This window comes from Trachypithecus francoisi, unplaced genomic scaffold, assembly GCF_009764315.1.
Source record: "Trachypithecus francoisi isolate TF-2019V2 unplaced genomic scaffold, Tfra_2.0 Lachesis_group16, whole genome shotgun sequence".
NCBI classification, from domain to species: Eukaryota; Metazoa; Chordata; class Mammalia; order Primates; family Cercopithecidae; genus Trachypithecus; species Trachypithecus francoisi.
The window spans coordinates 71,742,758-71,768,482 of NW_022681461.1; the positions used below are offsets into that span (position 1 = coordinate 71,742,758).

Sequence of the window (25,725 nt, forward strand, 5' to 3'; positions counted from 1 at the left end):
TTCCAGTTTGTGATCGGTGCCTGACTGGCACTAAGGGAGAGGGAATGTTTCAGGGAGCTCCAGGGACCGTGGTGTCTGCAAGGGGCCTCTGGCTGCCCAGCAGGCGGGTCTCCACAGGACCTGTGTTTATAATAGAACTCGGTCTATATTTTGGTTTGGGAGCCAGATTAATCATTGCTTACAATGCGCAAGGAGAAACCAGACATCACCTCACTGTTGCTACAGACCGTCTCCCCGTCTGGCTGGGCTGCTTTTTGGGCTTTGGGCAGGGAGGGGAGGGGTCCGGTCCTTGCCTGGGGGTCCTAGGGACCAATATGTACTCAGACATCGGCTGTCCACCCAGGCTCCACCTTGGCCTGAGCAAGGCCTCAGCTCCCGTTGTAATTGAGCTGAAACTCACCAAGCTTACTTAGCTCTCAGTGAATCTCTGCTGAACTTCCCTACCTCCTGGGCAGCCCACACCCCAGACTGGGCCATCAGCAGGACAGAAAGAATCAAAGAGTGAGAAACACATGACTAGAGTAGAGGGTCTTATTATGTGATGCTGGACAAGGTGCCTCTCTGGACCTCAGTTTCCCCAGCTGGCCTCTCCAAGTGTCCTGTGGGCTCAGAAACTGTAGGATTCCGAAGTCTGTGGCTAGTCTAAAAGCACAGTCCATCATGGCACAGCCAGGTGTCTGACACCAAACTCTGCTCTGTGGATACCTGAGACCGCTCCAGGCAGGAAGGTATATTTTCTGTATGGCTTATTCATTTATCCAGTTGTTCCTTCACCAAACAAATGTCTGCTGAGCCGCAGCAGTGACCAAGACCCTGTGTTAGGCACTAGAGATACACCAATGAACAGAAAAAACTCTACTTTCTAGAAGGGGATGTGGGCATTAAATGCATATTAAGTGCAATGAAGGAGAATGGTAGAAGAATATAGATGCACCCAGCCACAGGAGGCGGCATTATAAACTGAGGCTTGGGGGAGGAGCAGGGCTTGGACAGGAGCCACAGGATGGGATAGGAGGGATGCCAGTGGGTATGGGCTGTAGAAGCAGGGGAGCCTGGAGAAGTTTCTCGGGGGGAACTCTACGGAATTGGGGGTGCCACACTCAGGCAGAACCGGAAGTTCGCAGAAAGGCGGGAGATCGTCTCAGGCGGCCTCAATCACATTTCCCCAGACACACTTCCAGATGACCCCTGTGCTCTCCCATTTTATTACAGCTTCCCACAGATAATGGCCAACTCAGGCAGCATTCCTGTTAGGGGGCAGGGTGGGGGCAACAGGAGGGAACTGAGGGGAAGTCAGGCTGGAGAGAAGCAAGTCAGGTTTTGATTTGAGCAGCAGTTTTGTTCCATGCATCATGTCTATCTGGGGCAGTATGGTAAGAAAGATTCAGGGTCTGTCTCAGGGCTTGGCCAGAAAGATCAATTCGTGATGCTTGCCAGCGGTGAGGAGCGAGGGAGGTGAATGTGGTCAGCACTGCGCTAAGCCCCATGTGGGGAAACAAAGATGAACGGGTTGGGTTCTGTCCTCTGTCCAGTCTAAGCAATGTGTCGACACTAGTGGGTTGCCCACTAGCCCAAAGAGGCTGAGAAGGGAGGCCAAATGGTCAGAGAAGGGAGGGGTGACTTCTGCCTGGAGGTGCTGGGGAGTGCTCTTGGAGAAGATGCTATTCTTCTCTAAGAACAGAGCCAAGGGGCAGGCACATGAGGATAAGTGTGGAGGAGAGGGCATGCCTGGGGAGGGCACAGCAGAAGCAAACACAGGGAGGCAGGAAGGCCCAGGGCACATGGGATTGGATGGGGCCAGGGTTTCTACACAGCAGGGGGCAGGGAGGCAGGAAGACCCAGGGTACATGGGATTGGATAGGGCCAGGGTTTCTATACAGCAAGGTTTCTCAACCTTGACTTTGTGGGCTGGACACATCTTGTATGTGTATGGGAGGGAAGGGCTATCTTGTGCATTGCAGGATGTTTAGCAGGATCTCTGGCTTCTACTCATCAGAAGCTAGCAGCACCTCCCTCCCAGTTGTATGTAATGGCCAAAAATCTCTCCAGACATTGCCAACTGTTCCCCGGGGGGCAAAATCACCCCAAGTTGATAATTACTGGTCTCTAGGAAAGAAGGCAAGAGACTTAGATGAGAGAGAGCATGGGAGGTGCAAATGGAGTTCTGGCAGCCTTCTTGGCTAGTGGAGGGCAGTTAGCTGGAAACTAGCAAAATGACTAGCACTACCAGATGGGCAAGACCTTCTTCAGATGCTTCTCTTCATGATCATGATCACTATTCATTCATTGCATAAATGCATACAAAGTGCCTGCCGTGTGCCAGCCCTGTGCTGAGTGCAGGGATATTACATCTCATTTAATCCTCCCAACCACCTCATGATGCGGCTGAGGCCCAGCAAGCTGAGGCGACTTGCCCAAGCTCACACAGCAGGAGAGGGACAGAGCAGGGATTCCACCCAGGTCTATCTAACCTGGTTTGCATGTCTTCCCCGCCTTGGGAACTGGTCCAGCAAAGTCCTTCCACAAGCATCTCAGGCAGTGGCAGAGAAACAAACCTTCTCAGGCAGGCAGGCTCTTTTTTACTGGATGGACACTGTCTTGTCTGAGAAACTCTTTCAATCAGCCTTGTGTTGACTGAAAGGGCCTGAGGGTCAGAAGACCTGGGTTCAAATCCTAGCCCTGCCGCTTAGAAACCCATGGAAGGTATTTCCATTAAATTGGTGCCTCTTATTCTTGGCTGCAAATGGGAACCACCTGGAGGCCTTTTAGAGCTACTGATGCCTGAGTCCCACTCAGACCAACAGAGCCAGAATCACTGCAATGGGGCCTGAGCTCCCTAGCTGGGAGCCACTGCTGTAGACTGCAGTCGCCAACCAAAACTCCCTTTCTCTTGCTGATTTTTTTCCATAGCCCTTTCTGTCTTATAGTGTACCTTTTATTTTTACTGTTTTTCTTTGTATTATCTGTGTGCCCACCCCAAGAATGCAGGTCCCAGGAATTTTTGTCCATTCAGCTCAGTGGCTGGCACATTACAGGCATTCAATAATTCTTGTTAAATAAATGAATACATAGGATTATCCATGTTGCCTCAGAATGACACAAAAATTCAATGTGCTGGTGATCACGAAGAGGAAGCTGACTTCACCTCTTATCCACTCACCTCCCTTCTCCCCTCAAGGCTTCCCACAAGAAGTAACGCAGAAAAGCCACACTACAGGATCAGAGCCAAGTGGCTGCTGTTGTCACCAAAGACGTGTGTGATAGGAGAGACCACCTACAATGGTGGCCCCAGGCACATTGCCCATGGCAGTAGTTCTCTTCTCTGATCCCCGCTACTGGTCAGGGGTCTCTGCCTTGGGATCTGAGCTCCCCGACGCTTCACCCAGCACCCTCTGTGAGTGGGTGACGCCAGTCTGCCACAGACCAAACTCTTCTGTGCGTGTCTAGGCCAGGGCCAGAGGGGAACGCAGAGCAATTGGCTTTGCCAAATAGTTTTCCAGCTGCACAGTGGCTCTTCGTTAACTTAGAGAAGCTGCCTCTCCCTGCTCAGGTGAGCTGGTTCCTCTTGGCTGGGGGTCCTTGGGCCCCTGGACATCTGCTTAATGCAAGGAGCCCTGGCACCCCGGGCAGGAGCTGGTTCCAGTCTGGTTTCCCTATCTCCTGTCACCTCTGCTAGGCTGCCACCCCCATGCAGAGACTGCTTTATGAGCTGGGACCGGAAAGAGGCTTTTCCACTCACACTTCATCCATCAGAAAGCACTAGAGCCCAGAGGGGAAGTAAGTGGGGAGTGCGAGTCCCTCTGTGTTCTCTGAGCCAGAAAAGACCATATTTCTCAGCTCACAAACAGCCACTGCTTCCAGGGCAGGCCTCTCAGGTTGGAGGTATGGCCTGCTCTGGCCATGGGGAAGGGAATGAGGGAACAAGATCCTGCAAGGCCCCCTGTGTCATGGGGCTCTCAAGGCAAGAACTGGGTGGAGCTGGGAGACACCCCAGCTGTCCAGATGAGAGCCAGATGGCCTAGAGAGAGTTCAGCTGTGGCCACAGCCGGGAGCCAGGGCAGAAGCTTAAGAAACAGTGGTAGGCCAATGGATTCACCAGATAATCCATCAGCAGTTGGGGATTTTCTTGGAAAAAGCAATTGATCCTTAAGCTGCATTGCCTTTCCCCCATTTCCTGAATACCTGCTATGCACAGGCTTCATGCTAGGTTCAGTAGGAAGAGCAACAAACCAGGTTTGCACACCCTGGTTGGTGAGGCATACCTGGTAGCTCAGAATAACTAAGCCAAGACAGCTTAAGTGTCCTTGAGCAGAGAGGAGCCTCCTGGCCTGAAGCTGAGTGCTCCAGGAGGACTCCCGAGAGTAGGCACAACTAGAGTAGAGTCTTGAAGGAAGGGAGACACAGGCTGGAGGAGTCACAGAAATCCAGGGGGACTGTAAGCTACAGACCCACTACCTAGGAAATGCCAGTCTTTTCCCCGCACAGGTGTTTGGACAGGTAACTCCCCAGCATGGCTGAAATGGGGATGGGATGCGGTGACATAACAACAGCCAGGAAGGTACAGAGAACCCACTGCCTCTCCAGATCATTCCCCTTCCCCTGCAGGGCATCAGCGAGGGCCACATATGAGACTCTGAGAGCTCATTGACTCGCCCAAGGTCACCCAACCAGGAAATGGCAGAAGGGGGAATAGAACCCAGGTCCAACTGACCACAGGGTCCACTCCCTCAACTTCTCTGCTCCAGGCCTTGCTCCTGGTCACACAGCCCCAGACTGTGCAGGGTCAGAGACGGGGATCATTGTCTCCATCTCATGTAGGAGAAGGCTGAGGAGCAGAGACAGGACTTGTAGGCCCAAGGCAACTCAGCCTGTGGGCGGTGGAGCCAGGGCCAGCACAGGGTACTCCATCACCACAAGCTTTCTTGAAGGTGGCCTCCCTGGGAGCAGCTTGGTCCCCAAAAGGAAGTACAGCAAACCAAGGATACTTCTTATGCTACCTCATTAACCACGGTGGCAGGCATCTACTGCAAGCCAAGGGATTCCCTGCCCCCAACAGTCACAACCCTTGGAAAGCTCTCTCCCATGTGCCCTGTGCCCAAGGGAGCTGGGCTGGGGCTGGGGAGAGGCAAGTGGGCCCACAGCTCTCCTGCCTGAAGACCTGGCTTGCTAGGAGGCCCACTGCATAAGGCAAAGCATCAAAACGAAACAGTACCTTTCGTCCCGGAGGTCCTGGATTCCCGGAGAGCCCAGGCAAGCCCATGTCGCCCTGCAAGACACAGACAAGGCGGGTGAGGCAGGAAAACGGGAGCAGAGACGCACTGCTACACTACAAAATTGGAATTGTAACTTCCAATGGCTGGTTGTTTCCAAATGAGATTCATGGAGTACTAGAGGCCTCAGAGGAGACTCGGATGCTGCCCAGCAAGAAGAGTGGGTGGTGTACTCCGCCCTCTCCCCACTCAACTCAGCCGCTCCATCTGATCTATTTTATATACTGGGCTTCAGCAGAAGACACCACTTGAAGAACGGGTTCCGATACTAAAACCATGTTTGAAAACTGTGTTCCAGAGGACATGTGCCTTATCAGTCCCATATCAATCAGTCATCTCTCCCTGCAGTCCTGAGACACCTTCCCATTGCTGGGCATGCCGCTGGCCAAGCAGGGGGACATTTCTGCCACCACCCCAAGGCCTGAGAACAGGCCACACAGGAGCAGGAGAGAAGCCTGGGCTCCTGGGTGCCGATCTCATTTTGCCACTTACCAGCTGCACGACCTCCAGCAAGCCACTCCTACCTGGGCCTCCGTTTTCTCATCTGTAAGCTGGGCCCATTTGTCCTGGCTCATGGGGTTATGATGGGGGTCAAGTGGTAGTATATGGGAACGCTCTCCTGGGACCCTTGGTCACCCAATAAATACATGCTAAGGGCAAACACCTAGCAGTGAGGATGTGAAGCAATAAGCCACCCGTGTCTTGGGGAAATCAAAGAAAGCAGCCAATTCTAGGTGCCTTTAAGCACAGGAGGCTGGGCTGAGAAGCAGTGTTCAATCCATTGGGATGGCTGTAGGGCTGTGTCCAGAAGGAAGCCAGGCAGACCTGGGCATTGCTTCCAGGGTGTCTGTGCCTGGAAGATTGACACACTGGACAATCTCATGTGGAGTTCATGTGGGCTCCCCTCTTCCCATCTGTCCTGCACCCTCTCCAAGTCCCTTGCTCAGTTTATGGGGTGGATGCTTCAGAGATGGATGAAAGCCTTTAGCCAAAGTGTTTTTCCTTCTGCAGGCAAACCTGGTTTCATAGCCCTTCAGAGTTAGGGAGCCCTGAATCTCTGGCCTCCTAGAAATCCACAGACCCGTCTGCTCGAGTTAACCTCAGGAAAGGCTTTGAGTGTCTATTGGAAGCTTCCTGGCCATGTGCTACCAAGAAACTTCTGGATGCCCACGGTCACCTAGCAGGCCCTGCAGAAAGCCATGCAGGACATTAGGCAAAACGACATTCACCAAGAGTGTGACCATAGGAGAAATCTTTTGTCAGTTTTGTTGGTTGCACTTTGGAAAGAAGGTGGCTGGGAATAACCTTGGGTGGGTTGGTGTTGAGAAGGGCTAAAGGACTTCAGGGAAAAAAACCAAACCACACCCTGACCCTTCTAGATGTTCCCACCTCACTGCCTTTGCCATGCATGGCCTCTGCCAGGACGGCTAGCTGCAGAGTGTGGTGATTTCACTATTGTCCACTCCCCTCTTCCCTGAGAACTGGGGTCCCTGGAAACCTACCTTTGCCCCATCGTGGGCCTTTCCTGGTGAGAGCCCTGGGTCCCCTTTCTGTCCCTGAAACAAAAACAATTCCACTTTGGCCACCAAGTCATCTAGAGAGGATGTCTGTCTCCCCACAAACTCTGCTCAAAGCCCTGCTCCCTTGCTTAAATGCCTTCCCATCCATCCTCCCACTCACACACCTCCAGAGGGTCTTCTCCAACTCCACTACTCCCCTGCTGTAACACCTTCCATAGCTCCCTGTGACTGCAGGGTGACAAAGTCCAAATTCCTCTTTCTGTTATCCCAAGTCTTCTGTAATCCAACCCATCCCAGGCACCTTATCTAGACTCTGCTCTCCTTTCAGCAGCCAAACCCACAGAGAGGGTCCCTCTGCTCTATCCTCAAACCACAGCCTACTCCCCAGCCATGTCCCACACTGTCCTGCCACCAGGCTGTTGCTCAGGCAGTCACCTGCACCTAGAAACCCTTTCTCCAACCATCATTAGCCAAACCACAAACATTCTTCAGTTCACATCTGGAATGTGTCCTCCACATCCTACTTGTAGAGCTCTACGCCCATCCTCCAGGTGACCAGTCTCTGCCTGTGCACATGGCCAGGACTGTCTCCTGGCTTGTTCCCCTGGGGCTCTCAGGGGTTTCTGAGAGACATGTCCAAGAGGCATGTCAATACTTTTTGATTTTCCAGAATGTTGATATCCACCTCATTGGTCTCTACATGAGGTTCAATGCACAAACAGCCACTTACATGTGTGTACGGCCCTTCACAGTTGACAGTATCCCTCACCTCACTAGATTCCTACAGTCTAGTGAGGCAAGGGAAGCATTATTCCTCCCATAATATATTTGGGAAAGCTAAGGCCAGGAGAAGGAAAGGGACTGTCTAGGGCCTCAAGATGAGGCATTCTAACCCTGATTGGTGACTCCCAGACCTGCGTTCCAGGATGCCCTGGCTCCAGCTGGGTTAGAATAGGCAGTAACTTGACGAGAAACTGACAAGCAGTGAGTCCCCAGTCAGAGGCAAGCAGCACTCTTTGTTCCTAGGGTAGGGACAGTCCCTGTCGCACAGATCCTGGCTCCGGAGAGCACGGGGCTCAGGAAAAGGGCCCACAGATTCACACACACGTGCGCACGCACACACACACATGCATGCATGCACACAAACACACAAACACATGCCAGCTTCCCAGGTTTTCAGGCAAGGAGCCAGTGGGATAATGACCGTGACACATGGGAGGGGTGGTTTGGGCAACTTCAATTAATCCCCACTCGGTTCTTTTCTTCGTTAGAACTCAGATGTTCCAAATCCTGACTCAGTCACCCTCCACCAGATATCACTGCATTCTGAACTAGAAAGTGCCTCTAGGAGGGAAAGGAATGAGCTTTTGCTGCTCACCTACTATGCGCAGACACTGAGCTGGCCCCACTCTGTGGACCAATTCCTTTAGTCCTCATAGCACCCATTTGTTCCAAGGAAGGACAAAGGCGGGTTCAGAGAAGCCAAATCCCAGCCTGGGCTGGCATTCCCTGGCAGGGAAGAGACAAAAGCTGAGTCCGTCCCCAGGCTAGGTCTGACTTCAAAGCCCCATTTGCAAATGGAAGACCTGGGTGCTTCTCCCACACTCCCCCTCCCCTCAGCTACCCAAGACTAAAAGTCCCCAGAACCCCAACTCTGTCCACCTGGGCCCCTCTAGGTCGTATCTTCTGCAGAACCTCACCTCTGGGATTCACCTTGCACTGCAGCTGCTCCTCCAGGACCCCCTCCCACCCTGGCTGTTCAGAAGCCCAGCTCAACGCCTTTTATGTCCATGGTACAAGGCCAGGCCTAGGGCTACCGAGGATTCCTATGGCCAAAAAAGGACAGCAGCTCTTTCTCAGCCAGCCTGTGCCCACCTTGATCTGTAGCTGATAGAGGAGCTGGGCTTAATAAGCTTTCAGGACTGGGCCTTCATGTATCCTATTCTGTTATCTTACAAAAAAAAGGAAACTGAGATCCAAAATGATGACTTGTTCCCTGGCCCAAGGTCCTTTCCCAGGGCATTTTAGTTATTGACGGATTTCTCTCTGCATTCTTAGCAGCCAGCACAGTGCTTGAGATGCAATGCCTGCCCGAGTATGATACCTTCAAGTACAGATGCTACAAGCCAAGTTTCAGAATGAACAGAAGGCAGGGAATGCCATGGTGGGGAACAGACACACTCATGACCATGAGGGGCAAACCAGAGAGACCGGTGATGATGATGAACATTAATATTTACTGAGTGCTCTTCTAAGCCCTGGACACATATTAACTCATTTAATCCTCCAAATCCATAAGGCGGCAACGATTATTATCCCCCTTTTACAGAAGAGAAAGCTAAGGCACAGCAGGAATAAGTCACCTGTCCAAGGTCACACAATTAGAAAGTGGGATTTAGTCATTCTATTACAAAGATACATGCATGTGTGTATTCATTGCAGCACTATTCAAAATAGCAAAGACGTGGAATCAACCTAAATGCCCATCAATGATAGAGACTGGATAAAGAAAATATGGTACATATACATCATGGAATACTATGCAGCCATAAAAAGGAATGAAATCATGTCCTTTGCTGGGACATGGATGAAGAAGCCATTATCCTATGCAAACTAATGCAGGAACAGAAAACCAAATACTATCTGCTCTCACTCATAAGTGGCAGCTGAACAATGAGAACTCATGGACGCATTGGGAAGGAACAACATACACTAGGGCCTGTTGGCGGCAGGGGATTGGGGTAGGGAAAGCATTAGGAAAAATAGCTAATGCATGCTGTGCTTAATACCTAGGTGATGGGTTGATAGGTGCAACAAACCACCATGGCACACGTTTCCCTATGTAACAAACCCACACATCCTGCACATGTGGCCCAAAACTTAAAATAAAAATTAAAAAAAAAAAGAAAGTGGGATTTAGGTTCTTGCAGTCTGGTTCCAGAGCCCAAACACTTTACATTTTGATATACTGCAGATGAAAAACTACAATCCAGTGGTAAGGGGAGGATAGGAAGAAACTGGAGAGAACTTCACCTAAACAGAGGTAAATCCTTAAAGGGAGTTACAGCTTTTGTAAGTTGAGGCTGGAAAAAGACCAGGAGGAACCAGATGAAGTGGCAGCTCAAGGGATGCTCAAGGTACCTCTAGATGGGTGAAGGCATGACTTCTGGGATAGAGCACACTATATGTCTTCCCAGCCAGCCTCCTGCAAATCTTCCAATAAGAAATATAAGTCATATACAAAGTCCAACTAACCATTTACATCTTCACAGGAACAAGAATCTTGTTGTCAGACCTGCTCTCCAGCCAATGAGCTTGTGTGACCATGACAGAGCCTGTGTGACCTTGAGCAAGCCACTTTCCCTCTCTGTATGTGAAATGGCAGACTCTGCCTGGATTAGTTAACAGAGCCAGGTGGTACTAGAAGACAGATGGGAGCCTTAAGTGCCAAGAACATAGCAGGAATGGGAACTACAGTGAACACCTTTCCTGCAGGTTGGGTTGGGAAATAGAACAGAAGGCTTGGGTGGCTGAGGCCCAGAGATGGGGTGAGACAAGGAAGGAATAAATCACAAAAGATTTGGAAATTCTAGCCAGGCATGGTGGCTCATGCCTGTAATCCCAACACTTTAAGAGGCCAAGGAAGGAGGATCACTTGAGCCCAGGAGTTCTAGACCAGCCTGGGCAACAAAGTGAGACCATGTATCTACAAAAGCAAAAAATTTAACTGGGTGTGGTGGTGCACACCTTTAGTCCCAGCTACTTGGGAGGCTGGGTGAGAGGACTGCTGGAGTCTGGGAGGTTGAGGTTGCAGTGAGCTCTGATAACACCACTGCACTCCAGCCTGGATGACAGAGCAAGACCCTGTCTCAAACAAACAAATAAATTAATGAATATTGAGAAATTCTGGGCTGGAAGCCTCCTATATAAGCCATCCTTGGTCTCAGTATCCAGCACAGGGCCTGGCTCAGAGAAGTCATCATAAAATGTTTCACAAATGAGCAAATGAGTGAACAGAGTCTCAAGAGACAATGGTAGGGATAGGAATGGGTCAAATCTGGCTCCAGCCCCAGAACTTTCTCTGAATTTTCACCAGGCCTCCTACTGTCACTACAACTATTTTCATGGGTCTAGAAGTTCTAGACAATGCAATAAGGCAGGAAAAATAAATAAGAACTACTAACCTTTGACGAAAATGAGACAATAATATGTTCTTTTCTGCAAATAATATGAATACCTATCTATAAAATCCAGGAGAACCAACTGAAATACTAATAGAATTAATAAGGTGATTTAGTAAGGGGATGGTTATAAATTAAATACAAAAATTAAAAAATACAAAAATTAGTAGTTATTTTCACTAGATGAGAGCTATCTAGAAAATACAATGGGGAGAATATTCCATTCATGACAGCAGAAAAATATAAAATTTCTAAGTATAAACCTAATAAGAAATGTACAGGGCTTATGTAATAAAAACCATTAAAATTTACTAAGAGACATTGTAGAACTTCAACCAAATAGGAAGACATGCCATATTTTTAGCTAGAAAAATGTAATATTTTAAAGATGTTAATTCTTCCCAAATTAATATATGTATTTAATTACAATTCCAGTAAAAAGCCCAAGCGTTTTTTTCAAAGAAATTGTTAAGATAGGCTTAAGGTTCATCTGACAGAATAAACAGCCAGAAATGTTTTAAATAAAGAGAAGAAGAAGGATACATAATACAAAGATAGTAAATGTCATATAATTGGCATCTTACTAGCATAAAAATAAATAAACAATGAAACATAATACAATGGCTTGTATTAGATCCTTGTCTATCATAGAGTAACCAGTGGAGGAAAGATGTTTAACAAGTGGTTAACTATTGGTGGTAAAATAATGCTGGAACCCAACTCCATTTCCACCACCCCCATTAAGATGAATTCCAAATGGTTTAAATTTTTTAAGAGTACAAAAGATATTATGAAATGACAAGGAATATAATTGAATACCTATCTGATCTTAAAATAGGAAAAACATTTCTAGGTATAAAAGCAAAATAAAGAACCACAGAGTTTACAGATCAATAGAGCCCTCCTGAGATTATCTGATATATTATTTTTTAAAAGGATAACATTTCTATTCGTGAAATTCATCATAAATACTCTTAAGAAGCAAACAACAAACTGGAAAATATTTGTAAGGTGGACAAAGCCTTAATAACTTCAAAATAATGTTTACAAACCATTAACAAATGGCAACATCCCAACCTCCCAAAATAAACCAACTCATAAGTGGTGAAGTACAAATGGAAAAGAGATTTAAGAAAAACATACATCTCATAGATGATCAATGAAGTGAAAATGATAATAAATTATCTTCTTTTAAAAATATCTTCCTTTAATGCTAGCAGGAGCATAAATCAGTTTAACCTTTCTAGAAGGCAATTGCTAATAAAATAACAGCTAAACACTCATATGTCTCTCACGTGCAAGGCATATGATAAATCATTTGCATATATGTGTATATATGCATGTGTATGTATATACAAATACATCTTGGTATATGTCTTGATATATGTCCACATATACATATATAAATACACATACATGCATGCACATACACACACACATAGTGAGGTATGAACTATGATCATCCTTGTTTTACAGAAGTGGAACTGAGGCCCTCCAAGTTTTAAGTAACTTGCCCAAAGTCATGCAACCAGCAAATGGTAGTGAGGTGGGAGATGAGACTTGACTCTGGAGGCAGGGCTTGGACTTGGGACCAAACTGAGGACCAGCTAAAACAGGCATGAGGTAGAATCATCTTTCCATAAGACATGCCCACTAGTGTGCCATGTTAGTTTACCATTGTTATGACAACCTGAAAGTTACTGCCCCTTTCCATGGCAATGACCTGATGACCTGGAAGTTACCACCCCTTTTCTAGAAATTTCTGCATATTCTGACTCTTAATTTGCATATAATTAAAGGTGGGCATAAATATGACTGCAGAATTGCCCCGAACTGTTACAGTCAGCACACTGCCTATGGGGTAGCCCTGCTCTGCCTGAGCAATCACGGAGCTGTTCTGCCACATCAATAAAGCTGTTTTCTTCTACCTTGAGCTCGCTCTTGAGTTCTTTCCTGAGTGAAGCCAAGAACCCTCCCAGGCTAATCCCCAATTTGGAGCTTGTCTGCTCTACATCAGTAGAGCCAGGATTCAAACTCGGGCACACTGACTCCTGAGACTACATTAGCAATTCTGTTTTTGATGAACTTATCCTAATGAAATAATTGGAGATATTCTAACATTTATATACAGTAATGTTAATCAAGATAATATTTGTATATTAATTCAAAGTGGAACTGATTTTTTTTACAAATGGAGTAAGTTATATAAAGCATGGGATATTAGTGTTGATAGAATGCCATGAAGCCATTAAATCATATGTGATGGATGCCAAGTGGCTAACACAGGAGAATGTTCACAATAATTGTTAAGTGAGGAAGGCCAGATACTCAGCCATGACAAAGTGGATCCACACTCACATATATGACACACACAGGGAAGACCAGAGAGCTGTGGAGCTGAGGGCTAGATTGTCACCTTGAGGTCAGACAGCTGAGGGTTTGAATGCTTGCTCTGCCACTTACCAGAAATGTGACTCTGGGCAAGATACTTGGCCGCCTTGGACCTATTTCCTCATCTGTAAAATGGGGGTAATAATACCTGCTCTGCAAAGTATATAAAGCTCTTGGCTGGGGCCTGGCCCAAAGGTTGCTCAAAATGCTCTCAGAGTTTATTACTGGGCAGGACCACTACAGGTAGCTCACTTTCTTCTTGATATCTTCTGAACTTCTCCACATTTTCCTTGGGTGGCTGAGGCCCAGAGACGGGATGAGACAAATGAGCACTAAATCACAAAGGATTATAATAGTCTGGTCTGGAAGCCCCCTGTATATTCCATGTCTGATCTCAAGTGCCCAGCACAGGGCCTGGTCCAAAGGAAGGAACATTAGAGGAAGAGGAAAGGTAAAGCTCACACCAGCTCTGCCAGCAGCCACCTGGGCCATGGAGCCTGCTCTCTGCTGACCACTTCTCCTTCCCAGTGTCCAAGGGCCATAGTCATCCTGGCTAGTTCACTGCAGACCAAGTGGACCAGACCAGAGACAAGGTGGCTAGCTGCCCAAGAGTGGGAACAGGAGCCTCACGGCCCAGTGCAGGCAGTACTGGTGGGGAGCACTAGCTTCCCTCTCCAGAAGGAGTCCCTAGAGCTCCTCATTTGCACCAAGGACCTCCATCCTGCCTGACTCCACCATGGTCCAGCATCAGCACCCTACCCCAGGGCAGCTCCAACCCTCCAATTGGCCACCAGCCAAGCTCTGCTTCTCAAATGGCCTAAATGACGTTTGCAAACCTCATCTGGTCATGTCAATTCTGCTGAAATCCTTTTCAGGTCTTCCAGCTGCTCTTTGGATAAAGTCCAAAAATCATACCACCAACTGCCAGGCCTGTTGCCCTCGCCAGCCTCCTCCAGCCCCTTTGCCTAGTTGTCCACTATACTTCAGACCTCGGTTCAACCTTCCTGCCCTCTGAGAAGGTGTCCCTCACCTCCTGGACAGGATCATCCGCATATCGTGGGGTCTCTGAGCACCTCGGGCCTCTCACGTGGAGCCCTAGAGACCTAATCATGGTGTAAGTCTGCACTTGTCAATATGGTTGGCTTGTTTTTCTTTCTCGCTCACCTCTACACTCCCCAAGGGCAGGGACCATGCCTGCCTGTGTCCCTGATAGCCCCAGTGCCTCACACATGCTGACAGCTGCCCCTTCTGCAGCACCTGCCACGGGTCAGCACCGTTCAAAGCGGAAAACATCCTCTCAGGGTCCTAGCTTCTCTGCCTCATTCTTAAAGTCCTGGATCCAACTCTGTGCTGGAGCTGACGAGCTCCCTTCCCTGCTGGATTGGAACACGGAATATGTGGGTAGATAGTAGATGGGCAGAGCCTTGGGCTCTGGAGGAAGAAGATGGGATGTAGCCTGGCTCTGGCCTGTACCAGCTGTGACACCCTGACAAAGCTCCTTCTGGCAGGCAAACCCAAGGATCTGAAATACAGTCCCCCCACTGCCCAGCCATGATCCAGGCAAGGTCCCTTGGCCCTCTGAACTTTCACTCTTCTGCACCCTCAGGAGGGATGAAGTCCCTCACCTCAGGTTTCTCTCTTTCTTGGTCTTCCTCAAACCACCCATCTCTCCCACCCTTCAGTGTAGCAGAGGGATTGTCTTCTCACTAGGCCATAAGCACCTGAAGGCGGAGATGCACTGAAGGGATGATTGCATGGGGCTAATCCAGTTCTGTGCCCACAGGGCAAGCCCTGCCAGGTGTGACTGATTTATCTGTCAAAAGCCCATAGTGGGTGCTCAATACATGTTTGTTGACTGAAGGAGGATGAATGGATGGGTGGCCCTAGACACCATGCACTGAGGTTCCACAGTGCTCTCAGCAGGGCCAGCAGGAGGAGCTGATGGAGTGTCTGCTACCACAGCAGCAGGGAGTGAGTCTGGCGGTGGGAGGAGACAGGCTCCACTGGTCCCAGAGTGAGTTAGGCAGGGGCAAGCCTGGCCATTCAAAACAGCTGCTGATGCTCAGCATCAGGGGCCAGCACAGGCCTTGAGGGAAGCCAGCCCTACAGTCCCACCAGGTCACCTCCCATCCCAAAGGGGATCTGCTGAACAGTGAGGACCCTAGAACCCTCTTCCCAGGGTCCCACCCATTCATGCAGACACACAGCTTTCTCATTCAATCTCAGCCAAGTCATTACTCCCATCCAGGGAGGGCCTCTGCTTTAACCTTTTCCTGCCCATGCCACAGATCAGCCTAGGGCCCTGGCCCAGTTACCTGGGCCTCCTACCTAACCAGCCTGCCCGGGGGCCCCCTCTGTTCACCCTTGGCCTCAGGGCCAAGTGTCCAGGCAAAGGGCAAGATGTTTCCCCCTGGCATTTTATGCAAGTCCCAATGAGAGAAGCAGCCTCTGACTCCAATGTATTTTATAGAACCCACACCCTTGTCTGCTATACACAGATGTAAATGGGAGTCCTGTCCGTGAGGCCCCGAGTCCATGGTTTCCAGTCCCATGTGGCGGCAGGAGAACTCACTTGCTAGGGAGAAGCCTCAGTGGCCACACTCAGAGATGTGTCTCAGAATGCGAGGGGAAACAGCTGGCAGGCCCTCCTCCTACCATGGCACATCTGTTAGCAAGATTGGGGTGGGCTACCATGGTGCTGGCACTGAGGTCCCACAGTGCTCTGAGCAGGGCCAGCAGGAGGAGCTGATGGAGCATCTGCTACCACAGGAGCAGGGAGTGAGTCTGGGGGTGGGAGGAGACAGGCTCCACTGGTCCCAGAGCAGGCTAGGAAGGGGCAAGCCTGGCCATTCAAAACAGCTGCTGATGCTCGGCATCTTGATGTACCCATGGCCTCTGCAAAGCAGAAGTCTCCAAATGAGTTCCTGCCTCTCTGCCTGACCCGTGGGAGCAGGTTCCGCTGCCATTTCCTAGACAATGTCTTCATCGACCCGTGCCTCAGTTTCCCCATCTGTAAATGGGTACGGTATCTCCACCCGTCTCTTTAGGTCTTTGTGGGGATCAAATGAGACCAGCCACATCAAATATATGCACAGTGCCTGGCACACAGGAAGGGTTCAGTATATGGCTGGTACTATAATCAGTGTTCGCCCTGTGAAAGCCCAGAGCACCTCCAGGCAGCTGCTAAGCACTGGACACCAGAGGCCTCCACTGCCTGCCTTCCAAAAAGGAACCCAGCCCAGCTCTGGACTTAGAGTCACAGATCTAGAGGGGCTGAGGTCAGTGCTCCTGCACTCTGCTCTGTCCCAAGACTCTGGCACCACAGATCCATACGCCCAGGACTACCACGTGAGGCCTCTGTCCAAAGCTCCCAGGCAAGCTGATGGGCCAGAAGGAGTCCTACTCCTTGACTCAGGAGAGCTGGGCTTTAGAGGCTGCTCAGCAGCTCACTGTGCATGGCCTGGAGCCAATCAGTTAAGGGCTTTCCTTAAGCCTTTCAACCTTTGCAGCTGGGTTATCAAAGAATGGCCCTGGACCTGGCCCAACCAAAGCACAGGGGTGCACTTCACCTGGTTACCCCACAGATGACACAGGCTGGGTTGGGAGGCCCCTGAGCCAGGAGCCCATCTGCCCTCCACAGCTCCTTTGGCACAGGCACTGCTCTCTTAGCTTCAGGGACTTTAGCATCTTCCTTCCCCTCCTCCTATCTCTCCAGCCATTCCGCAAGCTTTCTTTTCCCATGACCTAAATGTTGCTGGCTCTGGCACTCCTCTTGGTGCTCTGAGTTTCTCACTTCCAATGCAGGTTCTTACTTCCAACAACCTTGCCCTCTGCCAGAGCTCCAGGAACAGACTGAAGAGCTCAGCAAGTGGTGTTCCCATATCATCAAAGCATCAGCCACTAAGATCTCATTAAAAGTGAACTCGAGTATTCCAAGAAGACTCCCTGTGGGAAGTGGCATTTCTGCGCCAGCCTCCCCCTGGCTCTGTCTCCAGCTCAGAGCAATCCTGAGTTCCATAATATCTCTCCATAAATGATCACTTGACCGGGCTACATGTTTCCACATGCAACATCATCTGAGTCCCCTCCTGGGACCCAGTTCAGTCCCCAAGGCTAATATCAGGGAGGTAAAAACTGTCTGGTGTTTGTAACTGTCTCTCACCTTGCACCCACCACCATCCTTTCCACCCTACCTCCTCCCACACCCCTAACTTGGCCTGGGCTAGCCTCCTTTCTCCCCTGTATCACCCCTGGTCTCCCGGCCTTGGCTCTGGTTCCCCACCCCCGCTTCATCCCTCTCATGGCATCTAGTGAGCTTTCTAAAACGTGATCTTTCCACATCCCTCCCCAGGATGCATCTTACAACACAGTAAGCCTTATGTTCTTAGTCTGACATTCAAGGCCAGCCTTCCCTGTTTAGCAAGAAATCACCCCTCTGCCCACTGCCCTGAAGGCTCTGGGTTCCAACTGCCCGACTCCCCCAAGTCTCTCCCAGCCGGAAGCACTGTGTCTCCAGATCAGGCACAGGGCCCAGCCCTGGAAAGGGGTCCAGAGGGTGATCCTGGCTTGGGTGGGAATCCCCCTCAGTGCCCCTGAAGCCCTCCCACCAGGCGCCCCTGGGGAGCACCGCAAATATGGCTTCCACCCCAGCACCCACTCCATGGCCACATCTCCAGCAAATACTCACTTTGGCTCCAGGAGGGCCGGGGAGACCTGGATTTCCATAAGGCCCAGGAGGACCCTGAAAGAGAAAAGAAACAAAAACAAATAAGGTGACAAAAAACAGGGACCATCTCACCTCTGACTGCAATGCCTGGCACCTTCCCTCCACCCACTGGTTTATTATCTTCTCCCCAAACCAAGCCCTAGCAACACTGTCGTGGCCACTCAGCCCACTTTTGGGAGCACCCGCTTCATGCCTGGCCCTGTGGGAAGCACATCCCATGTGCCATCTCATTTGATCCTGTTAACCGGGAAGGTAGGTCGTATTGTTATTACTATTTTGAAGACAAGGATGCTGATGTTCACAGAGGTTTGTAACTGTCTCAGATCACCCAGCTGCTAAGAAGCAGAGCTGGACCTTGATCTCGGAGCACAAGTCCTTCAGCCCTAAATTTTACCTCCTCTCCACACTCTCTCAGCCTGGCCCCGTCAGCCCTTCCCAGCTTCTTTAGGCTCAAACCACTCTTAGCTATGCACTTCCCTCTCATGTATCTGGTACTTTCTCTCCTCATTGCCTTTCCCCATGATGTCCCTCATCTGGCAGCATCTTTTCTCATCCATCTGCTCTGCTTGAAACCTGATCCATCCTTCATGCCTGGCTCAAAGTGCCATCTCCTCCAGGGAACCCTCTAGTGCTCCTCCAGCTTCAAGTGGACTTTTTTTTTTTTTTTTTAAGAGGCAGGGTCTTGCTTTGTGGCTTAGGCTAGAGTGTAGTGGTATGATCATAGCTAACTGCAGCCTCAAACTCCTGGGCTCAAGAGATCCTCCCACCTTAGCCTCCTGAGTAGTTGGGACTCCAAGCATGGGCCACCATACTTGGTTAATTTTTAATTTTTTTGTTGTAGAGATGGAGTCTTGCTACATTGCCCAGGCTGGTCTCGAGCTCCTGGCCTGAAGCAATCCTCCTGCCTTGGCCTCTCGAAGTGCTGGGATTACAGGCGTGAGCCATGGCAGCTGGCCCCAACTGGACTTTTGTATGAGTCTTTGGAGTTGAGAGCTCAAGAAGGATGCATTTGACCTCTTGTGAACAAAGGTGCACCTCTCCCATGGCTACAACACGTGATCAGACCCTTAGACTCCTGCAAGCTCCAAGCTTTCAAGGTCTTCCAGAGACCACAGAGCACCTGGGAACACTGGACCCAGAGAGTCCAGAAGGCTTGGTCAAGGTCATACAGCAGAGTTGTGGCCAAGTGAGATCAGGGTCCAGGGCCTGGTGGTTTCAAGTCCAGAGTTTATTCATGGTGCTGGATTTTCCCAGTCCATATCCAAGTTCCCCTATAACAGCTGGGTCCTGTTATGTCCACTTTCTCCAGCAGGGGCCCTGGCCTAGAGTCTTCCAGCCCAGTAATATAAATAGAGCCCTAAGAGTTGGGTAATACTTGAGGGTTTTTGTCTAGCAGGAATAATCTGGGGCATAGGAGATGAGGAGAAGCACCCCAAAGGGTCCACTGGTCTTCCCCGCCCAGTCAGCCTCTAGGCACACTGCCCTCGTCCCTGCCCCTCTTGATTCATCGGGCTAACTGTGTGTGAACTGCTTTCTTCTTCCCTCTCTGAGGCCAGCTTCCCAGCTGCAGCCTGTCACATTCCAACCAAGGCACCTCCCTCTTCCTCTCTTCCTTGATGCCTGAACTGGGACCCTCCCCTTCTCCGAATGCACCGGGAAGGAACAGTGTCCAGAGCACATTGAGCCTGGGGAGTTTCTCAGTGCCACTTGTGACCCTCCTTCCAAAATAATCAGCCCTCCTGCCCTCCCCTGCCGTCCACCAAACACTGTCTCCTGGCACACAACAGAACCTGGAAGCATCGAGACTGGGTCCCAGTTCTGAGCCCCACTTCGCAATCCCCAGCCTCAGTCTCGCCCTCTGTTCTGTAAATGACTGGGACCCAGCAGTCTCTAAGGAATCTGGAACACCCCCCGATGTTCACCCCAGCCCAGGCTCGTGGAGACTAACCAGGTCTAACCACAAGCTCAGTGGGAACTGGACAGAGTTTGGGAGGGGGTGCTGAAGGAGGAGTTCGTGACACCCAGTTCCACCAGAGCCAGGCGTGGGCTGCACAAGGTCAGGGGTGGCTGCCTCTCCCCAGTCATGCCCCCAGCTGCCCCATAGATGGTGGGCCAGAGCACTCAGCTCCCCCATCTGCAGCTTCTGAAGGTGGGGGCATCCTGTTTCCCTGCGCACCCACCATCCCCACCCCTCTCCAGCCTTGCAGAGAAACGAGGCACATAGTTGACTGAAAGCCAAGCAGACTGATTCTATAAATGCTGCAGCCTAGAAAGCCAGGTGGGGGAGGCTCTGGGATTCCCCAACATCCCTCCATGGGCTAGGGGAATATGTGGAGGTAGGAAGGGGCAAGACACAGAGCTTTGGGCAACTTCAGGTAAGAATGCCCCTCCTTAAGCCCCTCCAGAGCCCCCATCTGTGCAGAGAGGAGCTGGGATTGTTTAATCCAGCATTCTATTATCTTTAGAATTTTATAATATATGGAATTTCCAGTCTAGAAACAGGATGATGGTACAGTGGCAGGCGGGGGGGTTGGGGTGGCTTGCAGGGAAAGAGCCTAGAAGCGTGTCAGGAAAGTCATTCACCCAGAGCTAGGTGGAAACTTAGAAACGCCTTACCATGACCCCAGGCTTTATAGATGGGCAAACTGGGGCTAGGAGGAGGGAAGGGACTTGCCTAAGATTCCACAACTTCTTGGTGGAAATATTCTTGACTCTTAGATTAAAACTCTTCACCAATCATTTGCCCAGCACCTCCTGCACGCAGGGCACTCTGCTAGGCATCATGTAGGAGAGAGAGGTAACCAAGGCCCATCTCTGAAGTGGCTCAGGTGAGTACCCAGGAAAATAAGCACAATAGATGCTTAAGATGGTAGGCTCTGGGCCAGGTGCAGTGGCTCACACTTGTAATCCCAGCACTTTGGGAGGCCGAGGTAAGTGGATCACTTGAGGTCAGGAGTTTGAGACCAGCTTGGCCAACATGGTGAAATCCCGTCTCTACTAAAAATACGAAAAATTAGCTGGGTGTGGGGGCATGTGCTTGTAATCCCAGCTACTTGCAAGGCTGAGGCAGGAGAATCACTTGAGCCTGGGAGGTGGAGGTTGCAGTGAGCCCAGATTGCTCCATTGCACTCTAGCCTGGGAGACAGAGCAAGACTCTGGCCAAAAAAAAAAAGAAAAAAAAAAATGGTAGGCTCTGGAGGCAGACTGCCTGGGTTCAATCCTGGCTCTGCCATTTACTCTCTTTAACTTTATCTGAAGTAACTAAACCTTTCTGAGCCTTGGTTTCCTTATCTGTAAAATGGGAATAGACTGAAACCTATTTCTTAGGATGGCTGGAAAGGTGGAATGAGATCCTGCACACGTGGCTCAGCAAACAGAGTTCAGTGGTCAATGAGAGCTTTGAGAAAATGGCCCACGCCATCCAGAGGGAACAAGGGAACCACTGCGGGAGTTCCAAGAAGGGAGTGGTCATCAGAAATAAAGGTGGTGTTTGCTCTTAGACATGAATGGAGGATTTTACAAAGGAGGACAGCCAGAGCAAAACCGCAGAGGCTGGGGGGCGCAGGAGGTTGGGGAAGGGAGTAGGCTGCCTAGGTCAACGGCCTCATCCTGGTCCCAGGCTGCACGGTCCCATGGGCTAGCAGCATCTGCGATATCTATGTGGTCCCCCGGAGGCACGAGCTTCATGCAGGCTCTGAAGCCAGGAAGAAATGCCACTTCAGATGGCAGATTCCAGAGCCCTGGGCCCAGGGAGCACAGGGCCAGGTCTGGAGGGAACTAAGGCTTGGGTAATTGCATAACCAGAACCATTCGCTGGGCTCAGAGCTAAAAATATGCCCCAGGCAGCTATCTCTGCCAGGGCCTCACCAGGCACCCAGCGTGGGAAAGGCTGATTCAGCCTGGGCACAGATGCCGGGTGCTGTTGGTCTCAGCCCTCTAAGGGAAGCAGGTAGGTCTCCCTCTAAGGGGATCTCCAAGGGTTCCAGCATATGGGTAAGAGCCTGGGTTCCAGTCCTGGTTTTACCGTTTCCTACTCAGTTTCCTCATCCCTAAAATGAGAATGATCACACTGTCCCATGGGAGCTTGGGGTGGGCGTGAGAGGTCAAATAAGGCAGAATAAAAGAAGGTGCCAGGACATCACATAGGAGCTATTTTATTTTCCCTCTGGGGCTTGGGCTAGCTCAGCGAGCCACTGCAGCCTGCCAAGCCCAGCCTCTCTCCAGAAGGAGGAACTCAACTCCTCCCTGGCACGGCCCCTCCAGGTACCTATGTCCGCATCCCTACCCCAGGAGAACCCTGCAGAAACAGGAAGAGGGATGCAAGGGCCATATATTCCCCAAGTCAGCTTTTTTCCTGGACAAACACTGAAGTCTATCAGCCAAGGCATGTGATCTTCAGGCTTCCCCATCTTCCCCACCCCAGGCTGCAAAAGGTGATATCCCCAATGGACAACTGAGACCTACAAGAGGTCATTGCTGTTCCATGCCATATCTGTCCATAGAGCATGCCTGAGAGCCCTAAGTCCACTCCAAATGGATAAAGCAAAATATGGGTGCCAGAAATGGGGAGGGAAGAACCTGAGGACACACAGCAAACCTGAGACCTCGGGGGCAGTGAGACGCAGGCCAAAAGACCCAACCAGAGTTTCAAAGGACAGTGTGAGATAACTCACCCGAGGCCCACGTGCACCAGGGATTCCAGGTAGCCCAGGCAGCCCAGGGGGACCCTAAGGAAAAAACAAGACAGACAGCATTAGACAGTGCTCACTGGCAGCAGAGAATGGGCTCAAACAGTCATTCAACAATCCCGCCTACAGCTGTGGGCATGCATATCCACGGCTCAGAGGAGGAGTCCCCTGAGGTCCCTTCCCTGAGAAACTCATGCTCTTTGGAGCTTCTGGGCTTTGGTAGCTACTATTCAGTCACTGAAGCCCTCATCATTTTATCACCCAGCTAACTTAGGGTGTCACCTCCTCCAGAAAGCCTTCCCCTAGTTGGACAAAGTCCCTTCTTTTCCTCTATAAAGACCACTATCTTACTTGGGGAATTATCTGCTTAGAAGCCTGTCTCTCCCATCAGATGACGGTCTCCTCAAAGGAACTAAGGGGATATGAGTCATCTTTCTATCCCCAGGGCTCAGTCAAACGTTTCATAAAATAAAACAGCCAGAAACCTCAGAGCTCAGCCAAATTCTCTGCAGAATCAGAACAGAGAAGGGACTTGGCCAAGGTCACACGAAGTATCTCTGCCCCACTAAGAGGCGGCACAGCACACAGAGCACGGCACGGGTTTTTGAATCAGACGCGCCTGGGTTCAGATCCCTGCCTGTCACTGACAAAACGCCCAAGTCTTTAGCCAGCTTATGCCCATACAAACGGAGGCAATAAAACACTCCCCATGGGATTCCAAGGATGACATGAGAGATGATAAATGTGTAGCACAGTGCCTGGTACGTAACCAGCACTCAAATGTGCTATCTGTTCCCATGGTCACAGCATGGTCCAGCCTTCATCACCACTCCCCAAGAACCTGCAGCACCCCCTCAGTGGTCTCCCTGCCTCTACTCTCTCCTCCACTCCCTCCCTTCTGCAGTCCTCCTCCACACAGCCTCATTCACCTTCCAAAAGCCCTCCCCTGCTCAACAACATTTAAGAGCTCCCCATTTCCCACAAGTGAAAGACCTAACGCTGAAGCTCAGCATTTAAGGAACATCTGTGTATCTTCATCTCTTTTCTCTTTACACAGGAAGGGAGGCAGCCGAGCAGACTTACTAAACCATGAGCTGGTCTTTGTTCAAATCCTGTCTTTACCACTTAATAACTGCAGACTTCCTGCAGTTCCTCCCACTTATCTGAGTCTCAGATGCTCCCTGTTAAGATGGGTCCAACAACTACTGTTGCATCTACCTCGAAGGAGTAAATGAGGATTAACTAAGCGCCTGATGTGAAGAACTGTGCCTGAAGCCTTCAAAGGAAGCCAGGCTTTCGAGGATGTGTGAGGCCTGGGCAATTCATTTGTTTCAAATAACCATCAACGAGATTCCAGGTTTCCTGCCCAGAGTTAAAATCGGTGTTGAAAACCCAGTCCGGTTTGGCTGGTAATTAATCCAGATCTCACGCTGGGCAGCCTCGGCTCACAGTTCTGGCCTGTGAACACCACGTGCTTGCTCGTCCATGAATAAAAATCAGAGGAGAGATCCAGACAGGCAGATATGGGTACCAAGGTCACTGGGCAACAACCCTGAGCAGAAAAAGGAGGGACTGTTTTGTGACCTCGGGCAAGTCCCAGCTACCTCTGAGCATCTGGGGACCTCTGGCCAAATTATCGGCAGAGCTCAATGGCCAGGTAGAGGAGTTGTCTGGTTTTGCAGGTTCTGGACTCTGGGTGCCAGTCTTACCTACTTCTCCTCTCCAGCTGCCTCTGGGCAATAGAGTATGGTGTAACGCCAAGGCCTGGGTTCACATAGGGCACTCCCCCCCCCAACCGCTTACTAGCTGGGTGGCTTTGAGCAAAGCTATTTCCAGGCTCCAAGCCTTTGTTTCTATTGCTGTAAAATGAGGTTAATAATAGCACCTAGCCGACAGATAATCTATAACAAGTGCTAATCCTGGTGTCTGGCACCCAGTTAATGCTCAAAAAATGTTAGCTGTTATTTCTGTTAAGCAAGCTTCTGGAACGTCCTCAACTCAAAATTTTAAGCCACCCTCCTTCACGTCTGTTTCTAGGGGACAGTAAGAGATGTCCCTTCTTAGGAGGCCCTCCTTGACCCAACTGTCCCAGGTGGACCCAGAATTAAAGAAAAAGCAAGGGGCTGAGACGAAGCACACTGTAGGTATACCATACTATTTCAACAGATAAGAAGCCAGAGGGAGGCTCAGAGAGGCAAAGTGACTTGCCCAGTACCACACAGCTAACAAGAAGCAGAGCCTGGATTCAAACCCAGGACCACTGGAACTGTTCTCCTACCCTGGGCAGCTGCCACACAACTTGGTCAAGTGTGACTCTAACTAGGTATGTGGCCTTGAGTAAGTCCCTTCCCTTCTATGGGCATCTGTGAAGTAAAGATCCTGGAACCTTCTTGGCACTGGCATTTCCTGAGTTGCGGAGAGCCAAGGTGGGGGTAATTTCCTCTGCTACGTTATCAGGTGAAGAGGAAAAGCAAGATTCTTCCCATGTCACAGAGGAGAAGGCCAAGGCCCAGGGGGGTGAAGGGCTTGTCCAGGACTCTGGGGAGGAACAGGCTCCGTGGGTGCAGCTCCTTCACGGACCCTGGTGGGGCTGCAGCTGCAGAGGCCTGGACACTCCCTCTTGGCACGTCTTCTGCCTCAGAAATAGGGGCATCCAGGATAGAGTCTGACCTCATCCACCACATCTGCAGAGCAGACTCTGAGTGCCACTCAGGACCCAGGGTCCAGCCTGGTGATGTCAGCCCACAGGCCGACTCCTTGATGGGCCGGCCCTAGCTTCAGGTCTGGCCAATCCCTTCACTCCAGACCTTCAACCTGGGTGGGGACCCAGCTGCCCAGTGCTAGCCGTGGGCTGGACCCTCCCCTACTCAGTGCCCACTTTGTTCGTGGCAAGCATGGGTGGGTGCCCCCTGGCCCCTCTCCCCTGATCCGAGACCCTGCCTGTTCTCT

At 50.5% G+C, this 25,725-nt stretch overlaps 1 protein-coding gene across 7 annotated transcripts in view; it reads right to left on the bottom strand.

Annotated features, from left to right (window-relative positions):
• The window catches only part of COL27A1 (collagen type XXVII alpha 1 chain), a 157,941-nt gene that overhangs the window by 112,743 nt on the left and 19,473 nt on the right, over positions 1 to 25,725 (bottom strand). For 6 of the 7 annotated variants that reach the window (XR_004443599.1, XR_004443600.1, XM_033237698.1 and 3 more), the window contains 4 exons: positions 22,762 to 22,815; positions 18,050 to 18,103; positions 6,773 to 6,826; positions 5,213 to 5,266 (listed from right to left, as the gene is read on the bottom strand). Coding sequence is in view for 5 of the 7 variants with exons in the window: in XM_033237698.1 (XP_033093589.1) it covers positions 5,213 to 5,266; positions 6,773 to 6,826; positions 18,050 to 18,103; positions 22,762 to 22,815 (216 nt within the window). In the remaining 2 variants the exon portion in view is untranslated. The remainder of the gene's footprint in view (positions 1 to 5,212; positions 5,267 to 6,772; positions 6,827 to 18,049; positions 18,104 to 22,761; positions 22,816 to 25,725) is intronic. The other variant, XM_033237697.1, reaches the window with a different exon arrangement.